General features: G+C 39.5%; 1 protein-coding gene across 1 annotated transcript in view; it reads left to right on the top strand.

Moving 5' to 3' along the window:
• PID1 (phosphotyrosine interaction domain containing 1) overlaps positions 1–8,191 on the top strand; it is a 125,370-nt gene extending 117,179 nt beyond the window's left edge. Inside the window, exon 3 of the mRNA XM_048506505.1 lies at positions 6,263–8,191. Coding sequence (XP_048362462.1) covers positions 6,263–6,739 — 477 coding nt within the window. The 3' untranslated portion in view covers positions 6,740–8,191. The remainder of the gene's footprint in view (positions 1–6,262) is intronic.
• Positions 8,192–21,631: the final 13,440 nt, after the last annotated feature.

The following is a 21,631-nucleotide window of genomic DNA, read 5'->3' as shown; positions in this document are numbered from 1 at the left end:
ATTGTTATTATATGCTGTGGTATTTCAGGGTCTGTGGAGGAGCAAGGAAGGAGGATCATTTGTTTGATGTGTAGACTTAAAACTGAAACTCATGGGGGAAAACTATTATGCTCTTGGGCATCTAAATCTTATTCTATTTTTTCACGTGATGACTTAGCTTTCAATAATATGAGAGAAGTGAGTTATGGCTATGCAAGGGTATGTTTTTCCTGACCTGTTTTTCCTGAAATTCAATATTAACCATGCACAAGGCAAATCCTCCAGTCTCACATTGAAATGCATAACTGCTAACTGCTCATTTTCTGAAGCCTGAGTATTACTATCTGGAAAACAATGGCCAAGTCTGGAAAAATGGTCACTGCTCCTGGAAATGGCATACCTGCTGTCTCTCTCACACACAAAAGATATGCTAAGCACCAGCCAGCAATCAAAGTTTCCTGACAGCTATTCTTATCTTGCTAATCCTATCACTTCTTTCCTGCTTTACTCTTGGGAAACCACCACCTCACTTTGAATTAGAAAAACTCTTGAATTGTGATTTCATCAATTCCAACCTAAATCTAATCAACTGCTGGACACTCCTTGGCTTTTACTTATCAAGCCATTGTCCACAGTATTGTCCTTTCCCAGAGGACAGGAAATTGTTCAGGAAGATTAGCTCTCTTAACATTGCTGGAGGACCAGATTTTCCTAGTAACTAGGCTGCCTAAATTTCAGCCTTTGCCCAGTGTCTTCTGAACCTCCTTTGGTTTGGTTACACTGCATTCTAGCTGCTCTACCCTCTTCTTGGAATTCAGCATGGATGTTAGACCCTGCCCTTTTGGACCTCTTCAAGACAGGTAGCTATTACCTTTCTCTCAATAACATATGCTTTTCCAAACCTATCCCCTCATCTCTTTCTAAATCCTAGGCGTCTCCACAATCCTCTGTATGCCTGTATTTTTATCAAGAGTGTATTTGTTTGTTTGTTTGTTTGTTTGTTATTTTCTTAATAAAAATGGTTAAACTTTACTTTCTGGACTCCTGCAGTTTTCTGACAAAGAAATATGTTTATAACAAAGGCCCCAGTTGGCCCCTCTTGTAACATAAGCCTGTTCCCTGTTAGTTCCCTATCCTTTATGGGACACACCCTACCATTTTGGGTAACACTCTTGTTTAAGAACTCATGTCTTAATTGATCAGCTCATGGGTCACTAGGATCCTCATGATCCAACAGGCAGTAGTTGTATGTTGGAAATCATAGCGATCTTCCTGTGGATTAGTATACACCTTTGGACATCAGCTGCTTCAGTGGATAATAAGACTACTGAGAAGTCATGAGCCTTCTTTACAACGAAGAACTGACATGTTTTCTAGAGGACAAATGAGCAATCATTGATATCCTCCTATTCAGCTGGGACCTCTAGTGCCCTCTTGTCAAGCAGAAGCATCTGTGAGCATTTCAGTGCCAGAAAAAAAATAAACTGGTTCTGGTGGGTTTTCCAGGCTGTGTGGCCGTGGTCTGGTGGATCTTGTTCAGACCATGGCCACACAGCCCGGAAAACCCACCAGAACCAGTTGAATCCGGCCATGAAAGCCTTTGACAATACATAAAATAAACTGTTTTGTTGATAAGTTCAAGCTTATAATGACATCGTCCTTAAGTAAATACATTTAACAAGATACATCTTGCCTTCTTTAGATAACCTGCCATAGTTACAGCAGCTAAAGAAGAATTTATTTCAGGATTACTTTTAAGCATATTGCTGGTATTTATTGTTTTAGGAATGGGTTGGTCACACATTACAGTAATGGCTTCAGTTGGATTTCTTTCTTCAGTGGGACAGATCAGTGCTGCAGATAAAGCACTTCTTTCTGGCTAAGACTGTTTTGATTTCTCTAATGCAAATTGTCACATGCCTATTTGTCACAGAATAATATCCAAATATGTGTGTGTGGAATATGTATAGCACCTTAATATGATGTATTTGTGAATGCAGTTGTTTTGCTTCAAGAAGACACAGCCATATTTTCATAAAATTCTTTTCTGAAAAATGTTGAAATGCCACAAGGAGTAAAGGAAATATGATTGGTCTGATGAGAAGAGGGAGAAAACATAATAAAATGTTATTCATAGTGATGCTCTAGGAATTTCCCCATATGTCTATGATATTAACCATGGAGATCAGGGGAAGTTCCTAGAATGTCACCCCCAAATGATGTCAAGCCCTCCCCAAACTTTACCTCCACGCCCAGGCACAACTCTCAAAATCTCCTTGTATTTGCTGAGTCAGTGCTGGCAACTCTATTAGGCATGGAAAAATTCCCAGAATGGTCACAAATTTGCTGCTTTCCAGGAGATTCCTGGTTCATTTCATATCAGTGTTAACTGCACTCTGTCCTGCCCATCTTTTAAGGGTCTACAGTCTATGGGAACACATTTTAACCAACCAATCAGCTGTAAAGTCAAGTTCTAATAACTGCAATTATTTACATGACACAGTCAAATGTCACACTAATACTGTTTTAGTGGCATGGATCCAGGCTTTCTCCAGCCTAAGGAGCCTTCCGGCGATGGAAGAGCCACTTAAGAGAAAAGCTTCAAACATTTTTGTAAACAAGAGTTTGAGTTCATTACTATAAACTATCACAGGCATTCCCTCTCTATCTGACAGTGTTTTGTTTTGTTTTTTGAGGATGTAATTGAGGAGGGGAGAATAATGTATGTCATGCTGAACTCCTTGGAGGAATGTACGATGGCTTTCACGGCCAGATTCAACTGGTTCTGGTGGGTTTTCCAAGCTGTGTGGCCGTGGTCTGAACAAGATCCACCAGACCACGGCCACACAGCCCGGAAAACCCACCAGAACTCCTTGGAGAAGTTTGGATTCAAAAGATCTTAACAATAATAAATAGAAAATTACAGCATTTTACATTAGAATTATTAATTTTTCTGCTGAACAAAATGCGTACACACTTTATAAAAGCAGAAGATGGAGAAAAAGGAACAATCCTATATCATTTACCGGTAACTCCCTGGCTGTGGGCTTTAGAATTAGCAGTTCTGGTTTCTGTTTTTGAAAGAACTGTTCTCCTTGATAGCACAATAGCAGAGGCAAAATCTGGTGGCACTGGCGATAATGCAGGTCAGGAAAGTTGATGTTTTAGAGCAATTGGATGCACCTGTCCTGGATGGAGTGGAATTGGCTTTTGCAGAGCAAGTTGAAGAGCTGGGAGTGCTCATGGATGCAGCCTTCCTGACTGAAAAACACAGCACAGTGTTCAAGAGTGCCTTCTGTCAGCACCATCTGATTTGCTGCTCTCTCCTTTCCTAGATGCAATCTACTCTTGTGCTGATCCATGTTTTTCCAACCTTATGGTTCAATTGCTATATATGCTCTACATTGGGCTGCCATTGAAGACACCTTGGAAGCTGCACCTGATCCAGAACGCAGCCTGGCTATTGTCAACGGCTGACATTTTGAAACAGCTGTACTGGCTGCTAGTTTGTTTCCAAGTTCAGTTCAAGATGCTGGTTCTGTCCTTTAATGGTCTTCATGGATTGTGGCCAAAATATCTGAAGTGCATACTATTCTTGTGCTCTGGAGACACTTGTCAGAAAAATTGGTCAGCATTGCTCTAGGAATTTCCCCATATGTCTATGATACTAACCATTGCTCTAGGTCAGGGGTCTGCAACCTGCGGCTCTCCAGATGTTCATGGCCATGCTGGCAGGGGCTGATGGGATTTGTAGTCAATGAACATCTGGAGAGCCGCAGGTTGCAGATCCCTGCTCTAGGTTATCCTTTTGATGAACCTGGTGCACAAAGCAAAATTCTGTTCTTTTAAAGAGCTTCCAACAAATTCTCTTTGAGTTTCACCCCCAGCATAAGTGCAAGCCGAATAGAAAAAGCTCATGGGAGAGATTTTCTGCAAACTGTACCTTGAGTAAGATATTGATATCCACTTAAATTCCTATGATTGAGAACTAAAATGTTATTTGAATTGGATTTTGTTTTCTCACTAAAGTCTAGTGTATTCACATGCATCTAATAACTGTTAATAGCTGAATCTGCAGCTGTGTTTGAGGTCATTGCGGAAGCTTGGCAGCATGGACAGGACTTGGACAGCAATTCCCATTTGACAGAAGAAAGGGCAGAAGTATAAGAAAAAATCAGGGTGCCAGGAAGGTTGCATGAGGAAGGATACACTATCTTTTACATATCCTTTGAAAAATTGATACAGAAACATTGAGCCGCTACAATTTGTAATAAAACTATATACGTCTGCATCTGGATAATAGTAATAAAAGCCCTTTATTATTCAAATTTATTTTTTTAAAATCTCTGTTTCATATGAAGCCTATTGCATAAACCTACTGAGAGCTAAATTTCTCACTTGAATTATTCCAGAGATTTGAATGTTCACCCACAAGGGAGTGTGTCTATCCCAGAATTAATGGCTAGATCTTATAAACCGTATTTTATCCTGCACAGAGACCTATAAAATTAAGCAATCCAGCCCACACCACTTGCTAGATTTGACTGAAAAAGAAATACAGCCTTCTTAGAAATATGAATATTGCTACTCCTACAAATGGATTTGCTTCAAGAAGAAATCTGTACTTATGCATAGCTAATGAATAGCAGACACTGTTTTTTTTTAAATTGGTGCCTATTAAACTGCATGTGTGTATACTGCAGCATGTGTGTTTACTGTATCTCAGTAAACTCTAAAGTCAACTTGGACACTCTCCAGCTCAGTTATTATTCTGCTTCTGCAGTTACTCCATTAGCTGCCCAGGAGTTACCAGGTTGAGTTCAAGGTACTGGCTGTCACATAAAACTCCCTGCATAGTCTGTTCCCTCTTATCTGCAGGACTGCCTCTCCTGTTAAATCCACCACAACAGCTTTTTTTATCTGTTATGGGGCCTTTTGCAGATGTGACCCTGAAAACAGGCAAGATCAACAGCTGCTCATGCAAGTGTGTTCTCTGTTGTGATGCAAACATGTGGAATGGCCTGCCTGAGGAGGTCAGGAAGGCCACACTCCTGTCATTCTGCAAATTGTGTAGAACTGAATTGTTCAGAAGAGCTTTTTGATAAAGGTAATATGTGTGTACTATAACAGAATAGTTCAGGAAAGCACTTTATGATACAGGACATATTACCAATTTGCTGCACATATTGCCCTGTTGTTGCTTCTTTGTTTTCTCTTGATGAGATACAATTTTTCAACATTATATCTATGCTTGGTGTCATGGCTAATATGCTATGTGTATTCAGGTGTCATTAATTCTAGCTGTAGTACCTAGATCATTCAGTGTCTTTTCATATTGATTGTGTCAGCTATGCCTATTACATGCCTCTTGGTATGGGCTGTTACTGATTTACATTGTGTAATCTGCTTTTGAGTCTGTCTTAGTGAGAAATAAAAACTATAAATACAATAAATAAACATCTGATATCATATCAACAAAATAATAACATGATATTATTTATGTCTTGCGTTTTTTAAATGCTTTTCAGAAACTGTCGGAATTTTACAGAACTTTGTGGTTGTGATAAAAGCAAAATTTTCTATTACAGAAACGAAGGGACAATTCTTCCTCCATTTGAACCTTCCCATCCAAATAAGATCATATTGTTATGAAGTAGTACATAAATACATTAAATAAATACAAATTAAGTGGGCGGCGAGTGGAGGAAAGGCCTTCTCACTGGTTGCATGTCAGTTGTGAAATTCACTTTCAGTGCAGTCCATCAAGTGTTTGTGTTTGTGTGTGTGTCAGTGTGTATGACATCAAGTCACAGCTGGTGACCCTGTAGCGTTTTCAAGGCAAGAAATGTTCAGAGGTGGTAAGCCTGTATCTGCACAGACTGATCGAGTTCTGAGAAAACTGGAACTGGCCCAATGTCATCCAGCAGACTCCATGTCATAACTGCTGATGATATTCAGGAATATTAGTTTGTTCCTCTCAATCACTGTCTTCTACCAGAAGGTGAAGACTTCTCTGTTTTGTTTGACATTCCCTCAGTGACCTTCCTTGTGTGTATGTCTTAACTGCTTGTGTTTTTTAATTGTTTTTGATACATATATAAACATTTTAAATTTTTTTTAATGTTTTGACTGCCACCTTGGGGACCCTGAATGGGGTGGAAAGGCAGCATAAAAATGTTTTAAATGAATAAAAAATAAAATATTCTGTGATGGGTCACAGGATTTCTGTAGCTGGAATACCAGTATTTAGTTGACAGGCTTTTTTCTTTTGTTCTCTTCTCAGGTTACGTATTTGGGTAAAGTTTCTACAACAGGGATGCAGTTTTTGTCGGGTTGCACAGAAAAACCAGTCATTGAGTTATGGAAGAAACACACACTTGCCAGAGAGGACATCTTCCCAGCTAATGCTCTCCTGGAAATCCGCCCCTTCCAAGTCTGGCTTCATCATCTGGACGTCAAAGGAGAAGCTACTGTCCACATGGACACCTTTCAGGTTGCGCGTATTGCTTACTGCACTGCTGACCACAATGTGAGCCCAAACATCTTTGCTTGGGTTTACCGAGAGATCAATGATGACTTGTCCTACCAGATGGACTGCCATGCCGTAGAGTGCGAGAGCAAGCTAGAGGCCAAGAAGTTGGCACATGCCATGATGGAGGCCTTTAAGAAAACTTTCCATAGCATGAAGAGTGATGGCAGGATCCACCGGAATAGCTCATCTGAGGAAATGTCTCAAGAATTGGAATCTGATGATGGCTGATGTGAACTCATTCATGATTAAGCAAAAACAGAAATGGCCCTGGGGATAGAAGCATATAGTTGAATAAGCAACAGTTTGGTTTGGGATAAGAGGTCTTCCCAGCACTTGACTGATTCAGCTTTTCAAAATAAAAAAGAACAATTCAGTAAGCTCCCACAAATACATATTTTTAAATAATCATTACAATGAAAGCTGCTGTTTTAAAATGTGAGAGAAGAGCTTTTCAGTTTCTTAAATTTTATTTTCCTTTCCTTCTCACCTCCCAGTTATTTTGGCCCTTTCTATTCAGGTTCGTACTTTGAATATAATTTTTTTGGCCTGTTGAAACCCATCTGTGTAGTTCTAATGATAACATCTTCTAAAATTTGTTGCTAAAGTCTACAGCTGATGCATAGTAGCAATCCAGATCGGTTGCTAGACAGAAAATATGAATTGGTGGTCTCGCGCCAATCCTGTTGACCACCTCCAGTGTGAAATAGCTACACAGCCTTTTAGATTTAACAGCCTGACAGTCTCCCTTTAATTCACATTTCTCAGTTTGAATATTTAAAGATGCTTATATTTACACGTTATAATCATATGCTTTGTTTTATTTTATTCATTTTACGTTTTTAATGTACCTGCAGCCATTCACGTCCCATTTAGCTTCCATAGGTTTTTTTAAAAAAAAAAAAAACTGCAGGAATACCAAAAGGTAGGGGATGGAAATCTGATTGTGAACTCACTACCTTTGAATCCCTGTTTCAAGAAAAATGAAATTTAATTGAGAGAAATCTTATAAAGATTCTGACAAGTACTTAACTCTTATTCAGCCTTAGGCCTGGTGGGGCAAGCAAGAGAGTGCTAGTTTCACAACAGTCATGTTGGCAACCACTGCTATATTGGCTTGGTTTCCTGGTACCACTTGTTCTCAAGGGTCAGGTTTGAGTTACTGTTATGATCACAGGATGTGTAACAGAAAAAAGCCAAGGATTAATTGCATTCACTTTGAGAGCAAATGGCTTGTTCTGATTTAAAACCTCATGCTAATATTTCCTGAACCATGAAAGGGTTCATAAATTAAGGAAGTTTTTGTTTTAAGTTTTAAGGCCAAGAGCTAATTGGTAGTTTGCAGGTAATACTGCTCTTTTATACAGTCGTGTTCATAAAACGTGGTAATGTTTGGGGCACTAGGGCACCTTACAGAAGCCTTAAAAGAGAGCTAATCAAAGCAGATAGCTATAGAAGTCTGTTCTGTTGTGTGAATATGTATAATGTTTGTTTGTGTATATGAGTGTACGCGTGTGAATGTGTGTGATTACTGTTTAAGCATGTAGATTGATCATGGGAACATACTGAGGAGGACTCGCACCTCTTGAAAATATGCTTATTGCTTTCCAAATGTATGTAAACAATTCCTGCAAAATAAAGGCATTCATACTTTAATAAAAAAATGTTTTAATTAAAAATAAATTATTTTAGGCTCCATGATTTATGTGCATGTTCCTGTTTTGCTTGAAAATACAAAATAATGCTTCGCTTTAGTATTCCATTTGAAAATTAACACTAAGTCACAAAGACACTATAGAAGCAAATGGCACATAATTTACTTCTCTGATTTTTAATTCACTGCAAAACTTCTAGCAGGATAATAGAATTGCTTTAACAGTAATTTGCCATGAAGCATTAAAATGTAATAATTGTTTAAAAAATAGTTTTACTTGAATTTTAGGATGTGTGACTCCAGTTATATAATTTAATCTTTGCTGAAAATTATTTTATTTCTTCAAGCCATAAATTTGAAATTTGGTGCTTCACAAATCAGATTCTGTTTACTCTTTTGGTTAACAACAGAATAATGGAAATCTACAAATTTCAGCTTCAGCAGTCTCTGCTAAGGTTTTGGATACATTTTAAAGAATAGAGGCTTCAGCTGGACAAAGGACTGAAGTCGCTATGTACCTACTAGCCAATGAATCATTCCCCATTTGATGGAATTTCTTCTTGCGATATCTGTTCAGGCACCAAAGAGCAATGCATAGAAATCTAGTTCAGAATAACCAATGAATCCATGATGTTTCTAAGAAACAAATTTTCCAGAGTTCACATTGCTCTGAGACAATTGTTAAAAGACACTAGAGATCAGATTAAAATAAAGATTAAAATAAAGTTGTTTAAGTGTCAGTTGCCACTGCAGAGTTGGTCTCATTTTTCTCACTCCTCTTTCCCAATATATTTTTAAAATTGCCTGTCTTCTCCCCAGTACTTGGTCTTCCACTGTACATGGACTTTGGCTCATTCCGCATGGGCCAAAAACAGCGATGTGAAAACAGTGTGAAAGTGGTGTAAATGGGTTTAAAACATTTTAAAAGGGTTTATACCATTTTCACACCGTTTTCACATCACTGTTTTTGGCCCATGCGGAATGAGCCTTTGTTACCTATAGCAGTCATTTTGTGGTTGGCTTTACCTCCTATGGCTGCCATTTTGTGCTTACAGCTACCACTGTGGGTCAGAATTCTTAAAGTTCCCACAGGCTCAAAAAGGAGGGCACCCCAGTTTTAGAGTATAAATACATTGGTCTGTCTAGCCCACTATTACTTACATTGTCTAGTAGAACTCCTCCTCCTGGAACAGATGACCAAACTATCAGTAGAACAGAAGACTCCCTGATATTTGTTGGGAGTCAAGCTCTGCCAAGACGATAAGGTCCAACAAATTCCTCACTTTCCTTGCAGACAATTTCATAGTCCAGAAGGTAGAAGAGGCAACAAGGAATCATAGATCTGCTCCTAACCAACAATGTTGATCTGGTTAATGGAATGGAAGTGGTAGGACCTTTAGGTGGAAGTGACCATGTTCTTCTGGAGTTTGTTATACAGTAGGAAGGGAATTCCAAGCTTAGTCAGTCATGCATTCTAGACTTTTTGAAAGCTGATTTAAGAAAACTTAGGAAACTACTGGGTGTGATCTCATGGTTAAGAATACCAAAAGAGAAGAGAGTGCATGATGGATGGTCGTTTCTTAAAAGTGAGACCTTGAAGGCTCAATTTCAAACAGTTTCAATGAAGAGGAAAAACAGGAGGTGTCTAAGGAAGCCAGTATGAATGCCTAAAGAACTTTCAGTTGAGCTGAGATTTGAAAGGGACATGTAGAAGAAATGGAAAAAGAGGGAAATTACCAAAGAGGAATTCAAACAAATAGCCCGGATATGAAGGGAGAAATTCAGAAAAGCTAAAGCTCTAAATGAGCTCAGGCTTGCCAGAGAGGTTAAAAACAATAAACAAAATCTTTTTTGGTTATGTCTGTAGCAAATGGAAGAAAAAGTATATTATAGGGTCACCATGTGGAGAAGAATAGAAAACAAAGAAAAGACAGAACTACTCTTTGCCTGGGTCTTTTCCCAAAAGGGAAAGCAGTCCTCAAACTGGGGGAAATGGAACAGAAGATACAGTGGGAGAAATTCAGCACAGAATAAATGAAGCGGTAGTACAGGAGTGCCTGGCTAGTTTAAATGAATTCAAATCTCTAGGTCCTGATGAATTACATCCCAGGGTATTAAAAGAACAGGCAGAAATAATCTCAGAACCACTATAATCTTCGAGAACTCCTGGAGAATAGGAGAAGTCCCAGCAAACTGGAGGAGAGCTAATGTTTCCCCATCTTCAAAAAGAGGAAAAAAGTGGACACAAACAATTACCACACAGTCAACCTGACATCAATACCAGGAAAGATTCTAAAGCAGATAATTAAACAGACAATCTGTAAGCACTTAGAACGGAATACTGTGATCACTAAAAGTCAACATGGGTTTCTCAAACACACCAGACTGATCTTATCCTCTTTTTTTTGATAGACAAACATGGTGTATGAAGGAAATGCTATGGACATAGCATATCTTGATTTGAGTAAGGCCTTTGACAAGGTGCCCCAGGATATTCTTGTCAAGCAAGCTAGTAAAATGTGGGTTAAACAATGCTTCTGTTAGATGGATTTGGAATTGCTTGACTGACTGAACCCAAAGGGTGCTCACCAATGGCTCATCTTCATCCTGAAGAGAAGTGACTAGTGCAGTGCCACAGGGTTCTGTCCTGGGTCAGGTGCTATTCAATATTTTTATCAATGATGGATGATGGAATAGAGAGCATGCTGATCAAATTTACAGATGACACCAAATTAGGAGGGATAGCTAATACCCCAGATGACAGATTTCAAAATGACCTGGACAGATTAGAGAGCTGGGCCAAAATTAACAAAGTGAATTTCAACAAAGATAAATGAAAGATACTACACTTAGGCAGAAAAAAATGAAATGAACAGATATAGGATGGGTGATGCCTGACTTGACATCAGTACATGCGAAAGGAATCTGGGAGTCTTAGTAGATCACACACTGAATGTGAGTCAGCAGTGTGATGCAGCAGCCGAGAAATCCAATGCAATTTTGGGCTGTATCAATAGGAGTATAGTGTCTAGACTGAGGGTCCTAATGGTACCTCTCTTTTTTTGCATTGGTCAGTCCAGTTCTGAGCACCATAATTCAAAAAGGATATTGACAAGCTGAAACAGGTCCAAAGAAGGGTGATCAAAATGGTAAAAGGTCTGGAATCCATGCCCCACAAGGAGAGACTTGGGCAGCTGGATATGTTTAGTCTGGAGAAGAGAGGGTTCAGGGGTGACATGATAGCCATGTTTGAATATTTGTAGGGATGTCATGTTGAAGAGTGTACAACCTTGTTTTCTGCTGCTCCAGAGACTAGGGCAAGGAGTAATAGATTCAGAGTACAGGAAAAGCGATTCCACCTAAACATTAGGAACTTTCTTACAGTACGGGCTGTTTGACAGTGGAATACACTACCTCAGGGTGTGGTGGAGTCTCCCTCTTCAGAGGTTTTTAAGCAGAGTGTGGATGGCCATCTGTCAGGAGTACTTTGTGTATTCCTGCATGGAGGGGGTTGGACTTGATGACCCTTGTGGTCTCTTTCAACTCTATGATGCTAAGGTCTTTCTTAGCCCTGCCTCCTTGAGACATCACAAATTGAATCTGAAACCTTACAGATGCAGAACTAGTGGTTACATTGAAACCAAGCAACACAATCTAAGGCTGATTCCGCATGGGCCAAAAACAGCGGTGTGAAAATGGTGTGAAAACAGTAAAACCCCTTTTACACCATTTTAAAACCTTTTACACCATTTTCACACTGTTTTCACACTGCTGTTTTTGACCCATGCGGAATCAATCAGCCTAAGTTAGCTTTGTAATGAAACTAAGGCACACTCTTCCTTGAAAAGGCACAGCTCATCTTAAATGACACAGAATTGTCAGACTCAAGGCTGGTGTCATCATACCCTGAGGTGGGGCAGCTACAAGGTCCATGACTTCTGGAAAGGCCTGCTGCTGCTGACTTCTTACTCATACATCTTCTCTGATGCCTGCACTCACCCCCTTTCACTCTGCTCTTCTAAGCGTACTGTCTCCTCTGCTTCCAGTGGCATATGCTATCTAGCTCTGCTGGAGCAGGGCATGTGCGAGGTACACAAAAGAATCAGTGTTTCTGGTGGCCATGGCAGTGACACTACTTACTCCACCCAGCAGTGTTGAAATTGTGTCTGCAGGTGGTGGGAGACAGATCCAAGTGATCTGAGGAAGGATGCACAGACAGGTAGAGGCACTCAGGGAGGTAGGCAAGAAGGAGGGCCCTAGTAGTGGGCAAAGGGTTGCCCCTGAGCACTTCCTGCCCAGAACCCCACAAATCCTAGATCTGGCCCTGGCCAGGCCTCTGGCCAATTAGACTCTTTTATTGCTGATCTTATTCAGTTCAACTGAACAGCGAAAAGCTTGCTCTTTCCACAATAAGGAACGCTGCTGTTAAAAAAAAATCAGACATAAAACTAGTTCAGTAGCAAACACATAGGAGTTCTAGGTCAATGCGTTCTGTATCTATACACTGTAAACTCCCCCATAATTATTTTGGTTATCTCTCAGCCCATCACAGTTCTTGTCTAGGGCCCCTTCCGCACATGCAAAATAATGCGTTTTCAAACCACTTTCACATCTGTTTGCAAGTGGATTTTGCCATTCCGCGCAGCTTCAAAGAGCACTGAAAGCAGTTTGAAAGTGCATTATTCTGTATGTGCGGAATGAGCCTAGTACACATAATCTTTTAAACTTCTTTGACTTTCTGCTGCATTTATAAACAATGGCTCACCTTGTAATTTAGATGGCATCATTTAACATAAAAGTGTGACAAGACTGGGACTAATAATCACCAATTGATTCATCGCAGAAGTAGAATCTGTCAATTGTCGTTTGAGATTTGTAGTGACCTTGAGGTTTGCGCTTGCAAATAAAAGAGAAATATAAGATCAGGTACGTTTGCACCAACTGCCCTAATCGTTCCTGATTCAATGTAATATTTCTGAAAGATGTGATTTAGATTTGTTTCTGGATGTATTTATGGATTGAATTAGAACAAAATTGTTGGTTGTGGAATATTTTGATATCTGCTTATTCCTCATTAGTTCATTTAATCTGTCCAACTTTCCCTTTTTTTACATCTCTAAAAGGGAATACAAATCTCCATGTGCAAGCTGAATCACTCCATTTCAGTAGATACGGTAGTTCCAGATGATATATCTGCTATAGCAGTGTTTCCCAACCTTTTCGAGGTCAGGGTACCCTTGACCTCACTCTTCATATCTCACGGTACCCCTACTGCCACCCTTCACCTTCCCCTCCCATTACCCCTGCTTGCCACACCCCCCACCTTCCCCTCCCAGGGTGAAGGGTAGCACTGGTGGTGGCGGCGGCTGCTGAGCTCCATGTCCTTGCTGGCGCCGGTGGGAGACACCACAAAAATAAGGGGTGGTGGTAGTATTGCCGCGGTACCCCTGGGACATGCTCACGGCACCCATGGTACCAGGGAACCCTGGTTGAGAATGGCTGTGCTATAGACTTATCTCCACTGAAGGGAAACCAGTAATGATGTTTTATATGCTTTGGAAGTTCCCTGCTTACTGTAAAGTAAATTAGGCCAACAGTTTGTAATAAAAGTTGATGGTTTGCAAAGCAGCTTTAAAAATAAATATAAAATGTATTAGGCTCAGTTTTATTCTAAGTTCCTCATTGAATATTATTTTATTATTAAAATTCCCATATGATCTTCATTAGTTCCAGCTGTTAAACTGAAGCTGAGGCTTATTTGATATTTGCAAACCCTGCTATCAAAGGAAGTTCTATGCAGTTCTTTTCTTAAAATTGGAAGATAGTGAATGGATTGAAGGGAAGCTCTCAGATTGTAAAGGTCTGCACTTGAGTATGGAAGAAGGCCAGTTTTTCACCACAAGAACTTTCTCTGCTGCATTTTCTAATGCCTGAGGCAAGAATGTAATTGATAATGGCTGCATACTTTTAGCCCTGGAAATAGGAGCAAGGTGGCAACGTTAACAGCAGTTCTACAGTGAAAAAACACCATCGGTTGTTCTTGTATTGCTTTGATCATTCCTCTGCTTTTTTTAATACTTACCTTTTCTGTGTTGTTTCCTGTTGAATATTTTTTGTTTAAAACAAAACTACCCTGAATTCCACATTATATTTAACAGCAAATATTCCATTAAACCCTGACCTGCATAGCCCCAGGGTAGCCCAATCTTGTCAGATTTCAGAAGCTAAGCATGGCTGGCCCTGGCTCAGAGGTTTACTGCCCAGGGGGACATATGAGGTCAAAAGTCCCCAAGCTGCGTCCATTTAGTCACGTGGGGGGGGCAGAAAATTGTCCCCATACCCCTCAGGCAAAAAAGTTGTTTGGTTATGGTGGGAAAGGATGGCCACCCATATGGGGGGTGGGGTGGAAAACAGATTTTGCACCTGGTTACATGTTCCTTTTGCCCTGGCTAGATGGGAGATCTCCAAGGGATACCAGGGTTGCTATGCAGAGGCACACAGTGGCAAACCACATTTGAATGTCTCTTCCCTTGAAAACCCTGCAGAGTCACTGTGACTGCACCCCTTTCACCTTCTATACTTCTTCAGGCAAGGAAACCACTCACTCAGCTTTTCCTCACTTTTTTCCCTTCGGGGACTGAGGGGTCTTAGAATGATGGTACCATAAGGTAGACAGCACTTTCCCACAGTCCTGTAACACATCCCAGAAAGTGAAGGAGGCCCATTGGCTTTTATTTTCCTTTCCAGGCACTCCCCTCACTAAGGGACATTAAAATAAATATACCGAGGCAGAAGTAAACTAAACAGTAACACAGATTTAACAGACAGAGAGATGGGAAAGGGAGGAATAACAATTTGCAGATGGATGAGGCAAATAAGGCAGGAGGCAAGAGAAATGTATGCACTAATTACACAAGAGCTTTTCACAGAGGTGTAGAGTTTCTGATTTCTTCAGGACAGCATTTAAGATTATTCAGATATAATTCAGCTTAGATATTGGTTTCATAGATGTTACTCACTTTATACAGTCTCTTTATCTTAAGATGGTGCTGGCTTCTGATTTCTACACACAGGGTCCTAACATAGGCTAAGTACTTATCCTCAGTACTCTCACTCAGCCCTCCCGATAGACAAACCCTCAAAAATAAAGCACAAAATCTCCACTGAGGTAAACTTAAAGCAAATCCAATTCTCAATGATTTAAAAGCATTTAACCATTCAGGGGTGAGAGCAAATCCCTATATCCCAGTTCCACTGGTTTACTGGAACTCTTCTCTCCTTAGAATATATTCCTATCCTGGTATATATGACCATTCCACTTGGCCTGCCAATAAACCCCAGTATACTTAGTCTGTGTATAATTGCTTTCTCCCAACACTTGGGCTGGTAACAATAATTTCTGTCACACACTTTGACAGAACTATTCTCTCAGAGATGCTTAGTTTTTACTCAGTTAAGGCAAACAGCCCTTAATAGCAGGAAAAAAGTCCCTTAGATTGTACTCATAAGGGAGTTAACCTCCTCCCCCCTCTGCATCATACAGCTACCTGGCCAATCAGAGTGCAGGAGGCCATGTAACCCCTATGTTCAGAATGGGTTGACCCAGAAAGGGGTGGAGACTCAAAGCAGCAGAAGGCTGCAAAAACTGGTGAAGTTGGAGGAAGCAAGGCTACCAGGCTGGGACCTTGATTTAATTCTTTATAAGCTCTTAACACCTTGTTTAAGGTAACTGCAAAGCTGTTGGGAACTAGTGGGAAGGGAGTTGTTTATTTTTGCTATATTTGTAAATGTTAGAATTTATTGTTTCAGGGCTCACTATGTATGTAATTGATGGGAGTTCATTTGGGGACCTTCATCATCTTGGATCCCATTCACCAAGCCTCTGAGGTCTTCATAAGCCAACCACCAGCAGGAAGAATTGGACTTGGCATTTATCAGTAGATTGTCAAGATAAGGACTTGAAATGCAACCTAGAAGGACTGTAAATTGTTAATGTTAAATGTTAATGTTAAAAGTGTTATTTGTTAAGGAAGTAAACCATTTTGTTTTAAAGTTTAGTTCTTTGCAACTCCTTCCAAGTTCTGCCCCACAGAACCCACAGTTAGAGGTTACAGCCACAGCAAATCAGGTGGCTCCCCTCTTCCTAGGCTTCCTGTGCCACACTCTGAAGGTAAACAATTTTTTTCTTAGACAGAACTAAACGTTAAAAAATTATATTTCCTTGCATTCTGTCACATATGTCAGCTATGACTTGATGGCAAAAAATAAATTCCATTTGAATCTTCTGCTACTGAATAAAATAATGTCATATGAGTAATTATTAACTCCTAATGTACCATAGTTACATATTCAACATAAAAATATCTTAAATTTAAAAATGTGTCATAGTATTTGGCTGTTTATTACAAACATCAGAGAAAAAGAGAGAAACCATTATTTATTGCATCCTGATAAGGTCTCTAGAAGGACAATATATTGGCATGCGGTCACAGCATATTGCATTTAACAGGAGAGCAGACATATTTTAAAATGAAACTTTAATTCACTGGCAGCTGCAATCCTAAACGGAGCCCACATATAAGCTGCAAAGTGTGAAGTATTAATGTTGGGATAGCTCCTCACGGCTTACCTTGTAATAAGGTTTGTTTTTCTGAGCTTTCTTGGAAAATGCTCAGGAAACCTTCAGGTTAAGGTGCAAAATTCTCCAAGAATGTTTGGAACCTTCTCAATCCATTCCTTTTCTAAAGTAAGCCTACAATTTGGTACATCTGTGGTAGAAAGAAATGGTTGGGGATGGGAGAGGCCAGTTCATTTTTAAAACTGTTGCTAGTGAGTTATGTGGCATTTGTAATTTGCTGTGCTTTCAGTTAATTAGGTCAAAAGGGAATATAAATTATACTTCCTCTGCAGCCCACTGACAATGCACCCTAGCCTTAAAATGAAGCCTGTAATGCCTCCAATAAACATGCAATCTTATTTATTAATTTTAATGCTTTTTAGACTGGAATAATTCTGTGTACACTTGCACTGTGACTCTGAGTGGAAATATTTTCGGGGAACCAGCTAGGAAATCTGATGGTAGACTACATTACCTTGTGGTCTTTGGCCAGAGAACATATAGTGTTTCTGAACCTTGAAATTGCAGTGATGGTGATTGGTAATATGGATTATATATAGACATCCCAATCCTTTTATGGCCATATGAGTGTGGAATATCTCTGGTGTGGAATATGAGTGTGGAATGTAACTGGATGAGATGTCACATGGTCAGTTTGCTATCTCATACCAGCAGCTGGGAGTGCATGCACCTTTTTTGGCTATATTTTTACTGGGTACATATTTATCCAAGGAGTTTATGAAGGCATGCATGATTCTCCCTTGTTCATTTTTATCAGGATAGGTTGAGAGTGACTGGCCCAAGTCTGCTTACAGAGCTCCATGACAGAATAGAGGTTTGAACCCAGATCATCCAGATTGTGGTCTCACACTATAACCACACTAGCTGTCATCCCTGACCCATTCAGTTCAATTCAATTAATCTTTATTGGCATAATAACACAATATTTATGCATAATTGTCTGTGACAAAACATAAAAATTGCCCCCTGACCCATTAGTAGAAGTGGGTATCTCATTTCTGGTTATAGCTTCATTCAAATGGCCGTACATCCCTTCCTACAGGCCTAGTTTTTTATGCTTCCCTGCTGTGAAATTGAAACTAAATCATGTAGATATTCATGAAAGCAATCTTCAGAAATGCAAAAAACAAAAATGTTCTAAGCCACTTTTTAAAATAAAAGACTTTCACCTTGAAAGAACAAAGAAAATAGTGTGTACTTGTAATTTTTTCATTTGCAAAAATAAAGCTTTTACTCTACCAATGCTGCATTTAGTTTTATTTCAAAGTTTCACCACTATTTATCAAAACAGAATCTAGGATATGTCCTTGTATTTTCATAAAGGTCAGAGCTGGGTCATAATGGTACTTCATGCATAAATTTAAAAGGATTCTCAAGTGTATGGCTGTTTCATTTAGCAGAGTTATGATTGCAAGACCTTGTGCATTCAGATAAGAATGTAGCCCTACAGCTGGGAAATTGTACACATTTTAAAATAATTTACTATGTTCCATGCTACCATAATTTATCTTATTTTCTTAAAGGTCACTCTTTTTACTAAGTTTATTAGAAGAGTTTTCCCTTTGCTCTTCTTACAGTTTTAAATTTTCTGTTTTATGAGTTGATTCTCACTCCAACAACACGGCAAGAATCCAGATCAACTCAAACACATGTGAGGAACTTTACACTGTTATCATGTCAATGTCTGTATAGTCAAGAGATGATGATTGGGCTTTTGCAACATCCTGGTAGTTTTTTAGGAGGGTAGTAAGTACAGTTGGGAGTAGAAGTCTGCCAACATAATGTGGAGCATAGCAGTATGAAGTAATGGGGTTTTTTTACACAGAAAGTCCTATCAACTGTGCAATTTCTGCATTGTTTATCACATCATGTTAATGCATATGCATTTTTTCATCTCCATTTTCAGATTTCTGCAATCCAAACCTTGGGGGTTTTTTTGTTTTTTTCCTTGTAACAGGGATCTTCCATCCCCTTGTATTCAACCTACACTGCAGAAACCACCTTGAGCTGGAAATTGTCATTTACCGAGCACCTTGGGGCTTTTGTCCTGTTTTCCCACCCCTCATTATAATTATACTATTGGTTTACTCATGGACTGGGCCACATGACTCAGTTTCCAACATATTATCTTGGCATTGAATCTGTCTGGTATAGAACTGAACTTACAAGATGCATGGTGATCAAGCAGTTAGGCACATTGGACATCTATAACATGCCAAAATGACTAATTTCAGCTATTGATGAGGTCACGCAGACTCATTTTTAATTGTTATGATCTGGGCATATCCTGGGTGCCAGGACATTCCAGAGCTTCTTTTATATGATCCAGTGTAAAAGTTATTGTTTTTCTGATTTATCCCTTGTCATCTCTGATGGCATTAGGAAAGGAATTGTTGAAGCTGTTGCACTACTTATTCTGTATAAATCAACTTCAGCAATCTTGATATTTCAACTAATTTATTTGTTTTAAGTGTATATTCAAGAGATTTTATGGCACTTCAAACAATAATTATGTGTACATACTCTAGAGTATAATAATAATCTGGGGAAACATCAAAGTTATTTCCTTTTTAAACAGCTGCATTGAATAATTGCTTTCTGTTTACAGTTTTCAAAGCAAAATCCATTCAAATGTATAAACCAGGGAAATCTGGTAATTATAGAACAGGGAGTCTCAATCGATACACTTGAGAATACCATTCATTGAATAAATTATCAAAAGGATGCGCTAAAACTTTTGTTGTAATTTCTTTGGTATAAAGTAAAAGAGATTCAGTGTGAAACTTGACTTGGCATTGATTTTAACAGCTAAATGAACAGCAGAAGACCAGTGACAAAACTGCAACGGGATGGGGTGGGAGCGCTGTGTGCGCCATTGGCAACATGTAGGGGCAGAAAATTGCCCCCAGACCCTCCTGTCAGGGGTGGGGCATGGGCAGATCAGGGCGGGGTGGATCAGGGCAAGGCAGGGATGAGGCGGGGGCAGGGGCGCATGCGGGCAGGTCGTAACCCAGCACAGTTCCATCTCTCTGTCATTGCAGAAGACTAATTTATATATTTGCTTTTTGGCACTCCTGATATTTTCTCACTCATTTGAACATGATAGTTTTTACTTATCACAGGTAGCTTTTACTTAACAGTTCTTGGGTATCAATCGTCGTTTTTGCTTGAATTCTGGGCCTCACTGGAGGGAAGGGTAATTAATCCTAATTGCAAACCATTGTTATAATATTGACTGAGTATGAACGTCTGCATTTTTAGAATTTCCACGTAGAGCCAATGTTTGAATAACTGCCAAGAAACTATACTTTATTTAGAGCTCAAAAGAATATTTCTGTAACTTATTTTAAATTGTTGCCATTTTCAAGAGCAAAACTTTTTAAAGTATCTATTCCTTGTGATAAAAATAGGAATTATGAATGCTGTTCTATCTGTGTGGTTTTATAGTTCTTCAGCAGCAGAATAGCCAGGGAAATTTGAAGAAAATAAGTCTGGTCACTACAACGAAGTTAGTTAGGCAAGATAGTTGATTAACTCCAATCCAGTAGACAAAGTGATTTTTTTGAATATCATAGATGTTCAAAACTTTAATCCCAGTGAAAATTAAAACAGTCTAAGGCCGAGGCAGCCGTAATTTTCTGCTGTAATAACAAGGAAGAGAACAGAAAATGAATGCGAGAAAAGGGTTTATTTTCAGTGGGGTAGGAGTGGGAGGTAAACCGGCAACTTTCAGGACCAACTTTTCCTGAAAGTTCTTAACCTTTAAGATGGCCACTAGAATGGAAAAGGCTTTAGCAGACATCTGAAGGTTTAAGAAATCTTAGGAGAACTTGGAAATGCAGCATTTTGAAAAGAATTAAAGAACATGAAAGGCACTGATGACTACTCTAGCCTGAGAATCAGAAGTAGCTGAACATGCTCTAAACCAAGCTGGACACAGGATCTTATTTGGAGTCACAGAAAATCTTGACAACTTGTGACCCCTATGTTCAGAATGGGATGACCCAGAAAGGGGTGGAGACTGAGAGCAGCAGAAGGCTGCAAAACTCATGAAGTTGGAGGAAGCAAGGCTACCAGGCTGGGACCTTGAATTATTTTTATAAACACCTTGTTTAAGGTAACTGCAATGTTGCTGGGAACTAGTGGGAAGGGAGTTGTTTATTTTTGCTATATTGTAAATGTTAGAATTTATTGTTTCAGGGCTTTTTATGTATGTAATTGGTGAGGATTCTTTTGGGAACCTTCATCATCTCGAATCCAGTTCACCAAGCCTCTGGAGTCTTCATGAGCCAACCACCAGCAGGAAGAAATGGACTTGGCATTATCAGACTGTAATTAGAAGGACTTGGAATGAAACTTAAACAGGACCTTGAAGTGTTATGTTAAATGTCAATGTTTGATAAGTGTCATAAGGAAAAGTAAACTATTTTGTTTGAAATTTAGTCCTTCCAAGTCCTACCCCACAGAACCCACAAGCTGAGGTTACAAACAGACAGCTACTATGTCAAGACTACACAGGGATGCCATTGGAATCCACAAACACTGGGACAATTTCAACAAAGAGGAAAAGAGTCTGAAAATCAATGAAATCTGGCTACCAGAACCCCCCCAAAAAACCCACCCCAAATCAGAGACATTCAAATACAGCTGCAATTGAACTCCACCCAGGCTTATGCAAATGCACCTCACACACCTTGCTCCTGCCTGTGAGGTGAACCCCACCACTCATCACTCTGATCTGCACCACAGAGAGAAATGCATCTTGCCTCTGAAGATGCCAGCCATATTTACAGGTAAAATGTCAGGAGCAAAAGCTGCCATATCATGGCCA

Source organism: Sphaerodactylus townsendi, linkage group LG08 (genome assembly GCF_021028975.2).
Source record: "Sphaerodactylus townsendi isolate TG3544 linkage group LG08, MPM_Stown_v2.3, whole genome shotgun sequence".
NCBI lineage: Eukaryota > Metazoa > Chordata > Lepidosauria > Squamata > Sphaerodactylidae > Sphaerodactylus > Sphaerodactylus townsendi.
This window is presented reverse-complemented; position numbering and strand designations above follow the sequence as displayed.